At 43.8% G+C, this 12299-nt stretch overlaps 1 protein-coding gene across 1 annotated transcript in view; it reads left to right on the top strand.

Annotated features, from left to right (window-relative positions):
• Nucleotides 1-1038: 1038 nt before the first annotated feature.
• The window catches only part of LOC126259963 (band 7 protein AGAP004871), a 570890-nt gene continuing 559629 nt past the window's right edge, over nt 1039-12299 (top strand). Inside the window, exon 1 of the mRNA XM_049957076.1 lies at nt 1039-1125. Within this exon, the coding sequence (XP_049813033.1) occupies nt 1063-1125 (63 nt within the window). The 5' untranslated portion in view covers nt 1039-1062. The remainder of the gene's footprint in view (nt 1126-12299) is intronic.

The following is a 12299-nucleotide window of genomic DNA, read 5'->3' as shown; positions in this document are numbered from 1 at the left end:
CAGTGTTGCAGAGAATGGGATAAATTAACCACAAAGCTCTGTAACATTCTTTAATGATGTTTTGTCACAAATGATTTTGAAAGTGAAGTTCTATGTTGTAATCATCTTGTATTATCTGCCGGCCGCGGTGGTCTAGCGGTTCAGGCGCTCAGTCCGGAACCGCGCGACTGCGACGGTCGCAGGTTCGAATCCTGCCTCGGGAATGGATGTGTGTGATGTCCTTAGGTTAGTTAGGTTTAAGTAGTTCTAAGTTCTAGGGGACTGACGACCACAGATTTTAAGTCCCATAGTGCTCACAGCCATTTGAACCATTTTTTTGTATTATCTATTACATTTCATGCCTCTGTTTTGAGTAGACTGTGGGATGTTTTTAATAAGATGAATAAGTAAAGGACATAATAAACTAAACAAAAAACTGCGTCCGAAGAGGCTTTTGAGGCTAAACAGTACAGACCGACCGCCGTGTCATCCTCAATCCAAAGGCGTCAATGGTTGCAGATATGTCTGGGGATGTATTCAATACACCGCTCTCGCTACCATTGTCAGTTTTCGTAACCGGAGCCGCTTCTGCCCCACCAAGTAGCTCCTCAGGTAGCCTCACAAGGGCCGAGTGCACCCCGCTTGCCAACAGCGCTCAGCAGACCAGGTGGTCACCCATCCGAGTGCTATCCAAGCCCGACAGCGCTTAACTTCGGTGATCCGACGGGAAAAAGGACATACGAAGGCGTTACATAATGTGTTGCTACACACTGTACGAGGCGACCAGGTTGTTAAAGTTGCTGCAGTCCCGGGCGCTCGCTTATTACGTGCTGCTACAATCGCAGGGACGCCCGCCACTGTGCAAGTGGCCGGCGAACAAAGGACTGCGCAGCGTCGAGGGGGCGCGGGCCGGCGGCCGAGATGGCGCCGGCGCAGGTGCAGTCGTGACCGGTTACGAAACCAGGAGGCGCGGCTCGCCGCGACGCGCCACGCCGCCTCGCCGGCGGCGTCGTCAGCGGTGAGGCGTCTCCGGCGCCGCATTCCGCTCGACGCCGACGCCGACGCCCGACGCCGGCCGCCGCTATGCCAGTCGTACGCCGCACCGGCAACACCGTCCTCGCAGTGGACCCCGTCGACGCCAGCGGCGTAAGTCACACCGCAGCTCCTCGTCGTATTGCGCTTTCTCACACTGGCTGGCGCTAATTATTATTCACAATATACGAAAAGTATCGGAACGTTATGCAGGGCGAGGATACAACGCACGAACAAGTGTCCTCGAAAAGAGTACAATCTTTGTGAGGTAACCAGACAACATCGCACTACAAGACGAGGAACTGACCTTTCAGTGACGTGTCATTTATCGGGTACTAAATTATCTGAGTCGTCAGTTACGTGTAAACTCGTGAATGTTATTGTTGCATGTCATGTTTTATAAGTTGTCTGTGAAATCTGTTTTGGTAGATTTGCCGACAAACACGTGCACCAATTGCTCCTTTTTTTTATCTCCCTCTTTCTCTCCTTTCCGCGTTCCTCTCCCCTCTCCAACTCTCTCTCTCTCTCTTCCCCGCACTCCGTCACTCCCCCCCCCCCCGCCCCCCACACCCCGCAGACCGACACATACACTCGCACCAAGGGATCCGCGTTTTTTATTACATACTATACTATAAAAAATAGTAGCACTCACATACACAAACACAAGCTCGCACACAGTGAACTGAAGTTTAGGTTGATCTGATATTCAGCATAATATACCATATTTTCTTCACACGTTTTTCTGGCTGGAATATCCACAACCGCTGATATCAATCATCAGTGATAAAAGCCGGCCAGCCGCGGTGGTCTAGCGGTTCTAGGCGCTCAGTCCGGAACCGCGCGACTGCTACGTTCGCAGCTTCGAATCCTGCCTCGGGCATGGATGTGTGTGATGTCCTTAGGTTAGTTAGGTTTAAGTGGTTCTAAGTTCTAGGGGACTGATGACCACAGATGTTAAGTCCCATAGTGCTCAGAGCCATTTGAGCCATTTTTGATAAAAGCTGCTACAGATGTAAATATTATTCGTTTCTAAAAAGGAAAGCACAACCTGGTTTCAACACTTGTGTTCCATCTTCAGGCATATCTGCAAAATTATAAATCAATAAGAACAATAATACGGACTCACATTTTAAAGTGTGTACAAGGTTTTCTTTTCTAAGAATCTCTGCTTAACTTTTCTTATCTTACCAACGTAGATAGATGCCTTACTTGATTTATAATTTTGCAGAGGGACCTGAAGATGGGACACAGGTTCGAAAAAACTTCTTGTTTCCTTTTCAGAAATAAATAATATTTACAATTGTAGACCTTTTTATCGTTGATGATTATAAATTTTTTGCTCTTTCCAATACTTTATGCACGATAAAGGCAAAAAACTGAGGATATCTGTCCATCATTAGACACTGTAGTTTAAAAAAGATATATCTTTTTCCCCAGGAGTGCTAGCACTGCAATTTACAATTCTTGTGAAATTTGGAAAATATTAGAGGGTTAGTGGTGGAAACAAAGTCGTGAGGGCGGGTCGTGAGTCTCGTCTGAATAACTCAATCAATACAGCAGTTGTCCTCTTGTTTCGGGTTCGAGTCTTGGTGAGGCATACAGTTTCCATCAGCCAGGAAGAAATCAGCGCAGAATCCACTGCAGAGCTAAAATTCATTCTGTAAGTAATCAAATTAATCAAACAAATTTCCGTTTTTGTTATAAGCTCTATTGCAAAAAGCCAAACTCTTTCTCACAGAAGGCAAGTTACTATGGCGTGACAGTGGAAATGATAATCGTGGTATATTTTTCTTCACTTTGTTTGCTCTACATTACTTGAACTGATTTAATGTAATAATTTCTTTCTTTCTGACCCAACAGTCTTCATAGTTGTCACATGTGTTGTAAGTACTTCAGTACCATATTTTGCAATATCTAGGCTTTGCACTACTATATAATTTTTCTTCTACGGTTGACATCATTTCAGTTTTGACCTTGGACGCTTGGGGCGTGTTCGTCTAATCTTTCCTTTGCTGCTGCAACCTTGTATGATTCTGTGTCCGACATAATAATATTTTTAAAACGGTTCTTATTTATTCTTCAGTCTTAGTGGCACAATTTTTAAATACATGACATGTTTCGATCACTCTGGATTATGTCCAGATCGATGTAGTTGCATCAGAAATCCGTCCTGCCTGTGTCAGAACCTCATATCAAAGTATCCTGAAGATGATCCAGAATGATCGAAACATGTCACGTATTTAAAAATGTGCAACTGACAACTAAAAATTAATGAGATCTGTTTTAAATATCAGCACAGATGTTGCTCTCGCGGCAAATATGTTGGCTGTAGTGATAATAATATTTCTTCTGTTACATCTTCCTCGCTCTGGGTTTACAGTTGTTATCGTTTCTGCTGTTTTTAGTTCCTTTCAATTTCACTTTTTAATCAGTAACTGATATTTATGCTAATTGAGCTATCTGTTTGGTTTAACAGGACTCTGTTTCAGCTAGAAGACAAGTATCATTCACGTGTATTCTGCTTCTGTCCTAGTACCTTCATGTGTAACGCCTCTCCATCTTTGAAATTAAACGATCTCAATGGTAGAGTGTATTGTGACTTTAAACCATTTTTTTTAAATCTGTGGTTGCACAATCCATTTTTCTTGTTTTATTTCTCTCAACAGCTTCTCTATGTTTTTGTTTCCATCTATATTCTCATCAAAATTTAAATCGTTTTACTCTGATTGGTAAATACAGTGACAGTAACAACAGAATGAAATCGACTCCTTTGATCGTGTAGCAGACGTGGGATTCAGATTTCAGCGGGAAGTGAATCTACGTCATAGCCAAAGAGTCAACGGGGCTAATGACACGGGCTCTCCGACCAGGCTGCTTACTACATTACAATGTACAGTTCCCCAGCACGACACCCACCTCGCACGCAAGTTCACAATCGATCCAAACCCCCCCCCCCCCCCCACCCCCCCACCCCCTCCGACGGACTTTCCGTGTCATATTTATCGGCTGTCTGCTTTTAAATGTAAGAAACGACAGTGTTTATCCTTAATGTCACTCCTGATAAATTTACTATTTTCTCTCTCGATGTGTTTTGCAACGGCTCTGACAAGTAGGCTAGTTCTTGAGGTACATCGTCCTAGCTATCGCTAAAGAACGTAAAATCGTGTAGATAACTGGCGAACTACCTTTTGTGTGGCCTAACAGAAACTGTAATTTCACCTTACGCAGTTAGAAAAATGTGACAGGTACTTTGCACTTACTGTTTGTTTCAAAAATGGTCAGAACATTGCATAGCAAAAAGTAAAATATCTAATACGAACTATAAGTGTGTAAAATTTCATGACTCAAGTTTCTTAACTTACAGACAACACGTTGTCCTTTCTTACAGATAGCCATACGAAGACTTGAAAATTTACAGTATTAAACTGTCGCATTTCTACCTGCTGCCTTATTTACGACGATGTATTATTGCAAACATCAACGAACTTGAATATGTGTAATGTAGCAATCGCCATCAATGATGGCGGACTTTCATCTAGTGGCAATGGACGCTATTTTGATCTACTGTTTTATGTCTTTATATGAAGTGACGAGTTCATCAGTTAGTTTCAAGTGTCTACATTTTTCCTGCTTGGCTGTCCGCAACAGTTTTCATCACATGCTAAACATACTGCTGGTGTATGTCTTACTTGGTAGTTCGTTTAATTTTTACGGAACAATAAACGTTATTCGTTGCTGAGTTTGAGAATTAATAGCCAAGAGACGTTACTAGTTTCGTCTATTACCTCATATTTTCGGCTTAGTGATCCTGCTTATTATACAGGGTAGTCACTAACTATTGCCACCTAGAATAATTCCAAAAGTACGGTAGTAGATGAAAAGTTTGTGGGACAAATGTTGCATTGGACAACGGGGGCCACAATATGACGTTGGTTTTTTGTTGCTAGCTGGGGTCGTGTCAGGGATATGAAGGTCAACTTTTTTTTATGGGATGCTATATTTGGTACTTATTTTCTGATAGCGGCTATCGAGACGATTCCAATGATGTGTAACAGTATGGCCTTTGGAGGACAACGCAGGTCAAAAAGGTGGCATGAACGTCCATTTACAGAAGCTGTTCGAACTGATGACCATTGGTATCAGTGCAGTCCTGCAATCTTCTTATCATGGATCGAATGGTATCCCTTATCTCATCGGCACTTATCGAAGTACATGCTCTGACATATCTCTCTCGTGTGTCGTGCAAATAGTAAATATTCGCAGAATACGGCGAATCCATCTAACGCGCCACTGACATGTAAACACCATACCACGGTTTCGCAATACAACGCTAATAGGAACGGTAAGACTAGTATCGTCGATTAAGGGAATGTAAATGATGTATTCCTTCGAAGAACAAGTCGATATGCTTCTCATTTACGGACAATGCCAACGAAATTAAGTGAGAGCTAGAAACGTATACGCGGTTGTTCCAGAGACAGCGACTAACTCGACTTCAGATGATGTGGCAGTAAAAACTGCGATAGCCATGGTATTAAGGAGAGGCTGGACATGCACTCGAATTAATACGTGCTCAAATGGCTCTGAGCACTATGGGACTTAACAGCTATGGTCATCAGTCCCCTAGAACTTAGAACTACTTAAACCTAGCTAACCTAAGGACAGCACACAACACCCAGCCATCACGAGGCAGAGAAAATCCCTGACCCCGCCGGGAATCGAACCCGGGAACCCGGGCGTGAGAAGCGAGAACGCTACCGCACGACCACGAGATGCGGGCAATACGTGCTCCAAGCAAGTTAAAGGGAAAATCAATTGTAACTCAATATTCACTGTAACAATTGTTGAGTCGGGAATAGCAAAATAATTGAAATTAAAATTACGAAACAAGACTACGGCTATGACAGGACTTTCACTTGATCACAAGGTTGCTAAAAATCACACGACGCTAACCTCAATTAAATCCTAGCACTAATGCGAGAATACTCACCATTCTGGCTGCCACCTCGGATCTCGGAGGCCAACCGCACTCCCTCGGTCTCAGAAACAGGAATCCGCTTTTCACCACCACTCCCCGAATCAGAATCTTCTACCGACAACTCTCCGGCACTGAAAGATCACTGCACCCCTCTCCAAATCCAAATTCTCTCTGTACTCTTTCCTTTCCCTGTCTCTGACTTCTCAACAAAATACACTCCTGGAAATGGAAAAAAGAACTCATTGACACCGGTGTGTCAGACCCACCATACTTGCTCCGGACACTGCGAGAGGGCTGTACAAGCAATGATCACACGCACGGCACAGCGGACACACCAGGAACCGCGGTGTTGGTCGTCGAATGGCGCTAGCTGTGCAGCATTTGTGCACCGCCGCCGCCAGTGTCAGCCAGTTTGCCGTGGCATACGGAGCTCCATCGCAGTCTTTAACACTGGTAGCATGCCGCGACAGCGTGGACGTGAACCGTATGTGCAGTTGACGGACTTTGAGCGAGGGCGTATAGTGGGCATGCGGGAGGCCGGGTGGACGTACCGCCGAATTGCTCAACACATGGGGCGTGAGGTCTCCACTGTACATCGATGTTGTCGCCAGTGGTCGGCGGAAGGTGCACGTGCCCGTCGACCTGGGACCGGACCGCAGCGACGCACGGATGCACGCCAAGACCGTAGGATCCTACGCAGTGCCGTAGGGGACCGCACCGCCACTTCCCAGCAAATTAGGGACACTGTTGCTCCTGGGGTATCGGCGAGGACCATTCGCAACCGTCTCCATGAAGCTGGGCTACGGTCCCGCACACCGTTAGGCCGTCTTCCGCTCACGCCCCAACATCGTGCAGCCCGCCTCCAGTGGTGTCGCGACAGGCGTGAATGGAGGGACGAATGGAGACGTGTCGTCTTCAGCGATGAGAGTCGCTTCTGCCTTGGTGCCAATGATGGTCGTATGCGTGTTTGGCGCCGTGCAGGTGAGCGCCACAATCAGGACTGCATACGACCGAGGCACACAGGGCCAACACCCGGCATCATGGTGTGGGGAGCGATCTTCTACACTGGCCGTACACCACTGGTGATCGTCGAGGGGACACTGAATAGTGCACGGTACATCCAAACCGTCATCGAACCCATCGTTCTACCATTCCTAGACCGGCAAGGGAACTTGCTGTTCCAACAGGACAATGCACGTCCGCATGTATCCCGTGCCACCCAACGTGCTCTAGAAGGTGTAAGTCAACTACCCTGGCCAGCAAGATCTCCGGATCTGTCCCCCATTGAGCATGTTTGGGACTGAATGAAGCGTCGTCTCACGCGGTCTGCACGTCCAGCACGAACGCTGGTCCAACTGAGGCGCCAGGTGGAAATGGCATGGCAAGCCGTTCCACAGGACTACATCCAGCATCTCTACGATCGTCTCCATGGGAGAATAGCAGCCTGCATTGCTGCGACAGGTGGATATACACTGTACTAGTGCCGACATTGTGCATGCTCTGTTGCCTGTGTCTATGTTCCTGTGGTTCTGTCAGTGTGATCATGTGATGTATCCGACCCCAGGAATGTGTCAATAAAGTTTCCCCTTCCTGGGACAATGAATTCACGGTGTTCTTATTTCAATTTCCGGGAGTGTAGTTTCGCCATAAGTCAGCACCAGCCAATCAGGACTCGTGCCTACTTGTTTCACCAAATGGAAGAGGGAAAATTATCCAAGATAACGCTACTTTGGCGGGCCAATAAGAGCTCTGGTATTGGCGTTAGCCTTTGAGACATGAGCAAATACTCGTTTCTACCCTTATCATCTTGCTCATTTTTCGATAGCATCTTAACTCTTCCCACGGTTTTGGTAAACCTTTGGCGTCGGTACGTGTGTCGGGGGGAAACTTCCTTCTTAATCAGCGGGTTGTCAATATTCGATTGGCTCCAGTGTGTCGACTGGGAGGTGGGGAGTCGGGAGGAAGGATTAGGGGTCTTCAGTTTCTGAGTTGTCGTTTCTGGGTGGAGCCATCTAGTCTGCAAGGGGCATGTCCTCACTGTTAATCATCAGAGAAGTGTCCCGTTCGGTGCATACCGGCGAGAAGATACCAGGATGAACCCCTTCTGGGCTCGTTAAGTGACTGCTCTGGGCAGCGGCTCATCTACATTACTCGCGAAGGTCCTGCACTGTTTGAGAGATATAAGGAGGGCTGCATTGTCGGAAAGGGCTTGGAGCCCTGCCATCCTAACATTACTGCATTCCACGAAAAACTGTTATTTCAATAAGATCTAAGTTTCTTATTCCTTGACCTGTTAAGAGAAGCATCAAAATGTCTATCTAATTTCCATTTAAAGGAGCTAATTATGAGTATGGATGCTATATTGTTAATGGCGACCGATCTTAATGGACTTCTAATCACAGCAGACGAATACCTCGATCAAAGTTCAAATAGTGAGACACGTGCCAGCATCTTCCCATTTTCCTTTTAAAATCTACCTCTTTGTCGTCTGTTGTCAGTTTGGATTTTCATATTAGTTGGATTAGGAAGGAGATGAGGATTGTGGACGCAGATTATTATTTAATAAAAATGTAAACCTAAAGTAAACACTAACACACTTAACTGAATTTTACACATAATCAGAGCAGTTGACCTCTGTTATTGTTCTTTTACAGGATGTAGAATAATGACCGATACCAGTCACAATAGAAGGCGATATTCGGTTTCGGGCTTGTGCCCATCATCATCTGGTTTACATACGTGTTTCAACGCTAAATCTTGCAGATCACTGTTTAAATAAAAAACCAGATACTACGTTAATGACTAAATAGATCCAATTGAGGCACGTGCAAGTTGCTAATCGACAAGTGTTGTAAGGTATTATAGTATTTATATACAGCTGAAGTATCCAAGTCGTTTTCACATCACATTCATCACATTTTTGACAAAAATATCTCAATTTTTTATTCATTAAATGTTTTTTAAACTTCAGTGCAAATATTGGTTTTCCTTATTATGTCTTTGATACAGCACACGTTAATACTGCAGACGCACATACGCTCACAACGTGTACATATAGGGAAACAGACGTTATTGTCTAATACCTTAGATCTAAGAACTTCAGATATATTACATGCACAGAGATGTAACTGATATTACAGATTATGAAAATGAAATTGTTACACTGACTATTTGTCTTGTTGCAGTGACTGAGATGCTGTTGTAGCTTACTGTTAGCGCTGAAGGATATTTGAATACCATTGTTAGGAAAGAGGTTAGCATTTTCGTAGGAAATTTTTCCGATAAAGGGGATGCAAACAAATGTCTGCATTAGTTCTTGTGAACATGATTTGCCCGCATCTCGTGGTCGTGCGGTAGCGTTCTCGCTTCCCACGCCCGGGTTCCCGGGTTCGATTCCCGGCGGGGTCAGGGATTTTCTCTGCCTCGTGATGGCTGGGTGTTGTGTGCTGTCCTTAGGTTAGTTAGGTTTAAGTAGTTCTAAGTTCTAGGGGACTTATGACCACAGCAGTTGAGTCCCATAGTGCTCAGAGCCATTTGAGCCATTTGAACATGATTTAGGAGGTGTGCCTTGTTTCTTTGCGATTTTGTTGTTAAGTTTATCATTTACATCTGGGCCGTATCCATTCCTATGAGCAATTCCTTTGATAGTGTTCTGTACTGGGTGACAGGATGTGTTGTTTATGACAACACCACTGGTGGTGGATTTTCGGGAAATTTGGAAGACACGTCTGTTATTTACATTAGAGACTGTAGGATCAAGAAAGTTGAGTTATTTATCTACTTGATGACCTACAGTGAAGTTAATGTCATTATGCACTCTACTGACAATATTTGCAAGTTTTTCAGTCTCGTCAGTTGTACCATCACACAAGTTAATGGTATCATCAACATACCTTTTGTAATAAATTACTTTAGCTTTATAAAGATGTAATTGATAACAACAAGATCAAAAAGGAACAATGCACATTTCCTAACCCAGACCCACAAGAACAAATACACACATTTGCTAGCATCCCCTTTAGCAGAAAAATTTCATAATAAATTGCTAACCTCTTTCTTAACAATGGTATTCAAATATCCTTCATCACTTACAATAAGCAACAATAGCACATCATTCATTGCAGAAAGACAGACAGCCAATGTCTCAGCAAATCAGTTATTTACAAACTTTTATGTGACAATTTCGCACAGTTATACATTGGCCAGAGAGGAAGGAGTTTCACTATAAGGCACTGGGAACACATGGACGTCTTAGAGCTATAAAACTTTGATAAATACGCTTTACCGGGAACACATGGATGCTTTAGAGATAAATAACTCTGATAAATACACTTTTGCAACACATCTGAAAGAACATGGCCACTCAGCCGTAACTATTAAAGACAACCTGCATATGGTACACAGTGTGAGCGAAGGGAAGAAAAAGAATGTTCCTGAAGAGCTTGAAATTTACATTCATACCACGAACTCTCCACACCTCACTCTCACCAAACAAGTAGACCTGGCAAACAAGTCACTTACGCACATCTTTAATGAAATTTTTAAAAAGTAAAACTGTTGAACATTATCTGCCACAAATAGTAACAAAAGTTAATAATTGTGACAAAGTTATATAATTTTCCATTAGCCATTCTATATATTATATGTCAGCGGGGTTCTATAATCACGTGACAATTTCATTTTCATAATCTGTAACATCTGTTATGTTTTTGTATGTGTAACATCTGTGAACTTCTTAGACCTAATGGAACCGCGCGACCGCTACGGTCGCAGGTTCGAATCCTGCCTCGGGCATGGATGTGTGTGATGTCCTTAGGTTAGTTAGGTTTAAGTAGTTCTAAGTTCTAGGGGACTTATGACCTCAGCAGTTGAGTCCCATAGTGCTCAGAGCCATTTGAACCATTTGAACCAGACCTAAGGACTTTGACCGTTACCCTTGTTTTCCTAGGTAAGAATGGTGGAGGCTGTGAATGTATGTACTTCTAAAGTTACTAACATCTACTGTATCAAAGGCATGACCTGGAAGGACCAATATTTACCCTGACTGGTAATATACATTTAATGAGTAAAAAGCTGAGATATTTTTGTCGAGAATGTGATGAATTTCACGTGTAAACGACATGGATACTCCAGCTGTATGTAAATACTGTAATACCTTACAACATTGAAACATATAATTGCATGTTGAACACCTGAAGATGGGCACAAGTCAGAAACCGGTCGTGCATTAAGTGAAGTCACCCTATACTGTGACTGGTATTGGTTGTGAACGTCCAGTATGCTGGAATTGGTGTGTGTCATGAACTTCTGTATGCGCTGTTACTGTTCGTTTGCACGTTTTTGACTAAGTTTTTACATTTTCTGAAGTACCATTTTGACTACCTTATGACGATTTGAAAATGGGTCTCGGCCCGAAACTAGTCATGGAGCGAATAAAAAAGTGAAATTTGCTACTTTGGACTGGTTTTTCGGTGTACTGGTGTCGGTTATTGCTCTATACCCTAATATCACACTTTTTTTCGAGAAGTTTGTAATATTCACAATCACTTAGGAAGTGGAAAAGCAAAGAACAATTTAGAAAAGGAAAAAGATGTGAGAGGGAACTGACAGATGTCTCTCAATGTTGTCATTGATGCCATGGATGTATTGCCAAAACAGTCAACCATTAATTCAGGGGCATTTGTGAAGGCTCGCAGCAATCCAACATTCTCGGCCAGACAAAAATCCAAAAGGAATGCTGCTCCAAGAAGCCTATGCACCAGTCTCACAAACACGAGAACCTGTAGTCAAATATCCTACAGCATGGCACCCATGCCTTCCATCTGTTTGAGCCATTTAAGGACTCTCTGCGTGGTATACGGTTTAAAGATAATGAGAACGTAATTCATGCACTGTAAAAATGGCTAACGAGCACAAGGCAGAAGTTGTTACCAACGGAATACATAGTCTTGCCCAACGTTGGCTTATGTTCATAGCACGTGGTGGTGACTATGTAGAAAAGTGATACCTGGAAAAGAAATGTTGACTGACTTTATGACCAAATTCTCTTAAGAATAAATATTTTCCAATATAAATACTGTGAGTAAGTGTTCAGTGAGAGACCCTCGTACAAAGAGACTCAGCTCCATCCTCTCGGCATCAGTGCCTCACCATGATGACAACGATTTAATACACTCTTGTGTCTTCCTTAGATAGCAAACAGACGACAGCAGCTGGTACCTGTTGGCCTGATTTTACTAAGAAGGTCTGTACATCTTTTTGGTGACTGTGTGGCCGAGCGGTTCTTGGCGCTTCAGTCTGTAACCGCGCG

Source organism: Schistocerca nitens, chromosome 5 (genome assembly GCF_023898315.1).
Source record: "Schistocerca nitens isolate TAMUIC-IGC-003100 chromosome 5, iqSchNite1.1, whole genome shotgun sequence".
Taxonomy (NCBI): Eukaryota; Metazoa; Arthropoda; class Insecta; order Orthoptera; family Acrididae; genus Schistocerca; species Schistocerca nitens.
This window is presented reverse-complemented; position numbering and strand designations above follow the sequence as displayed.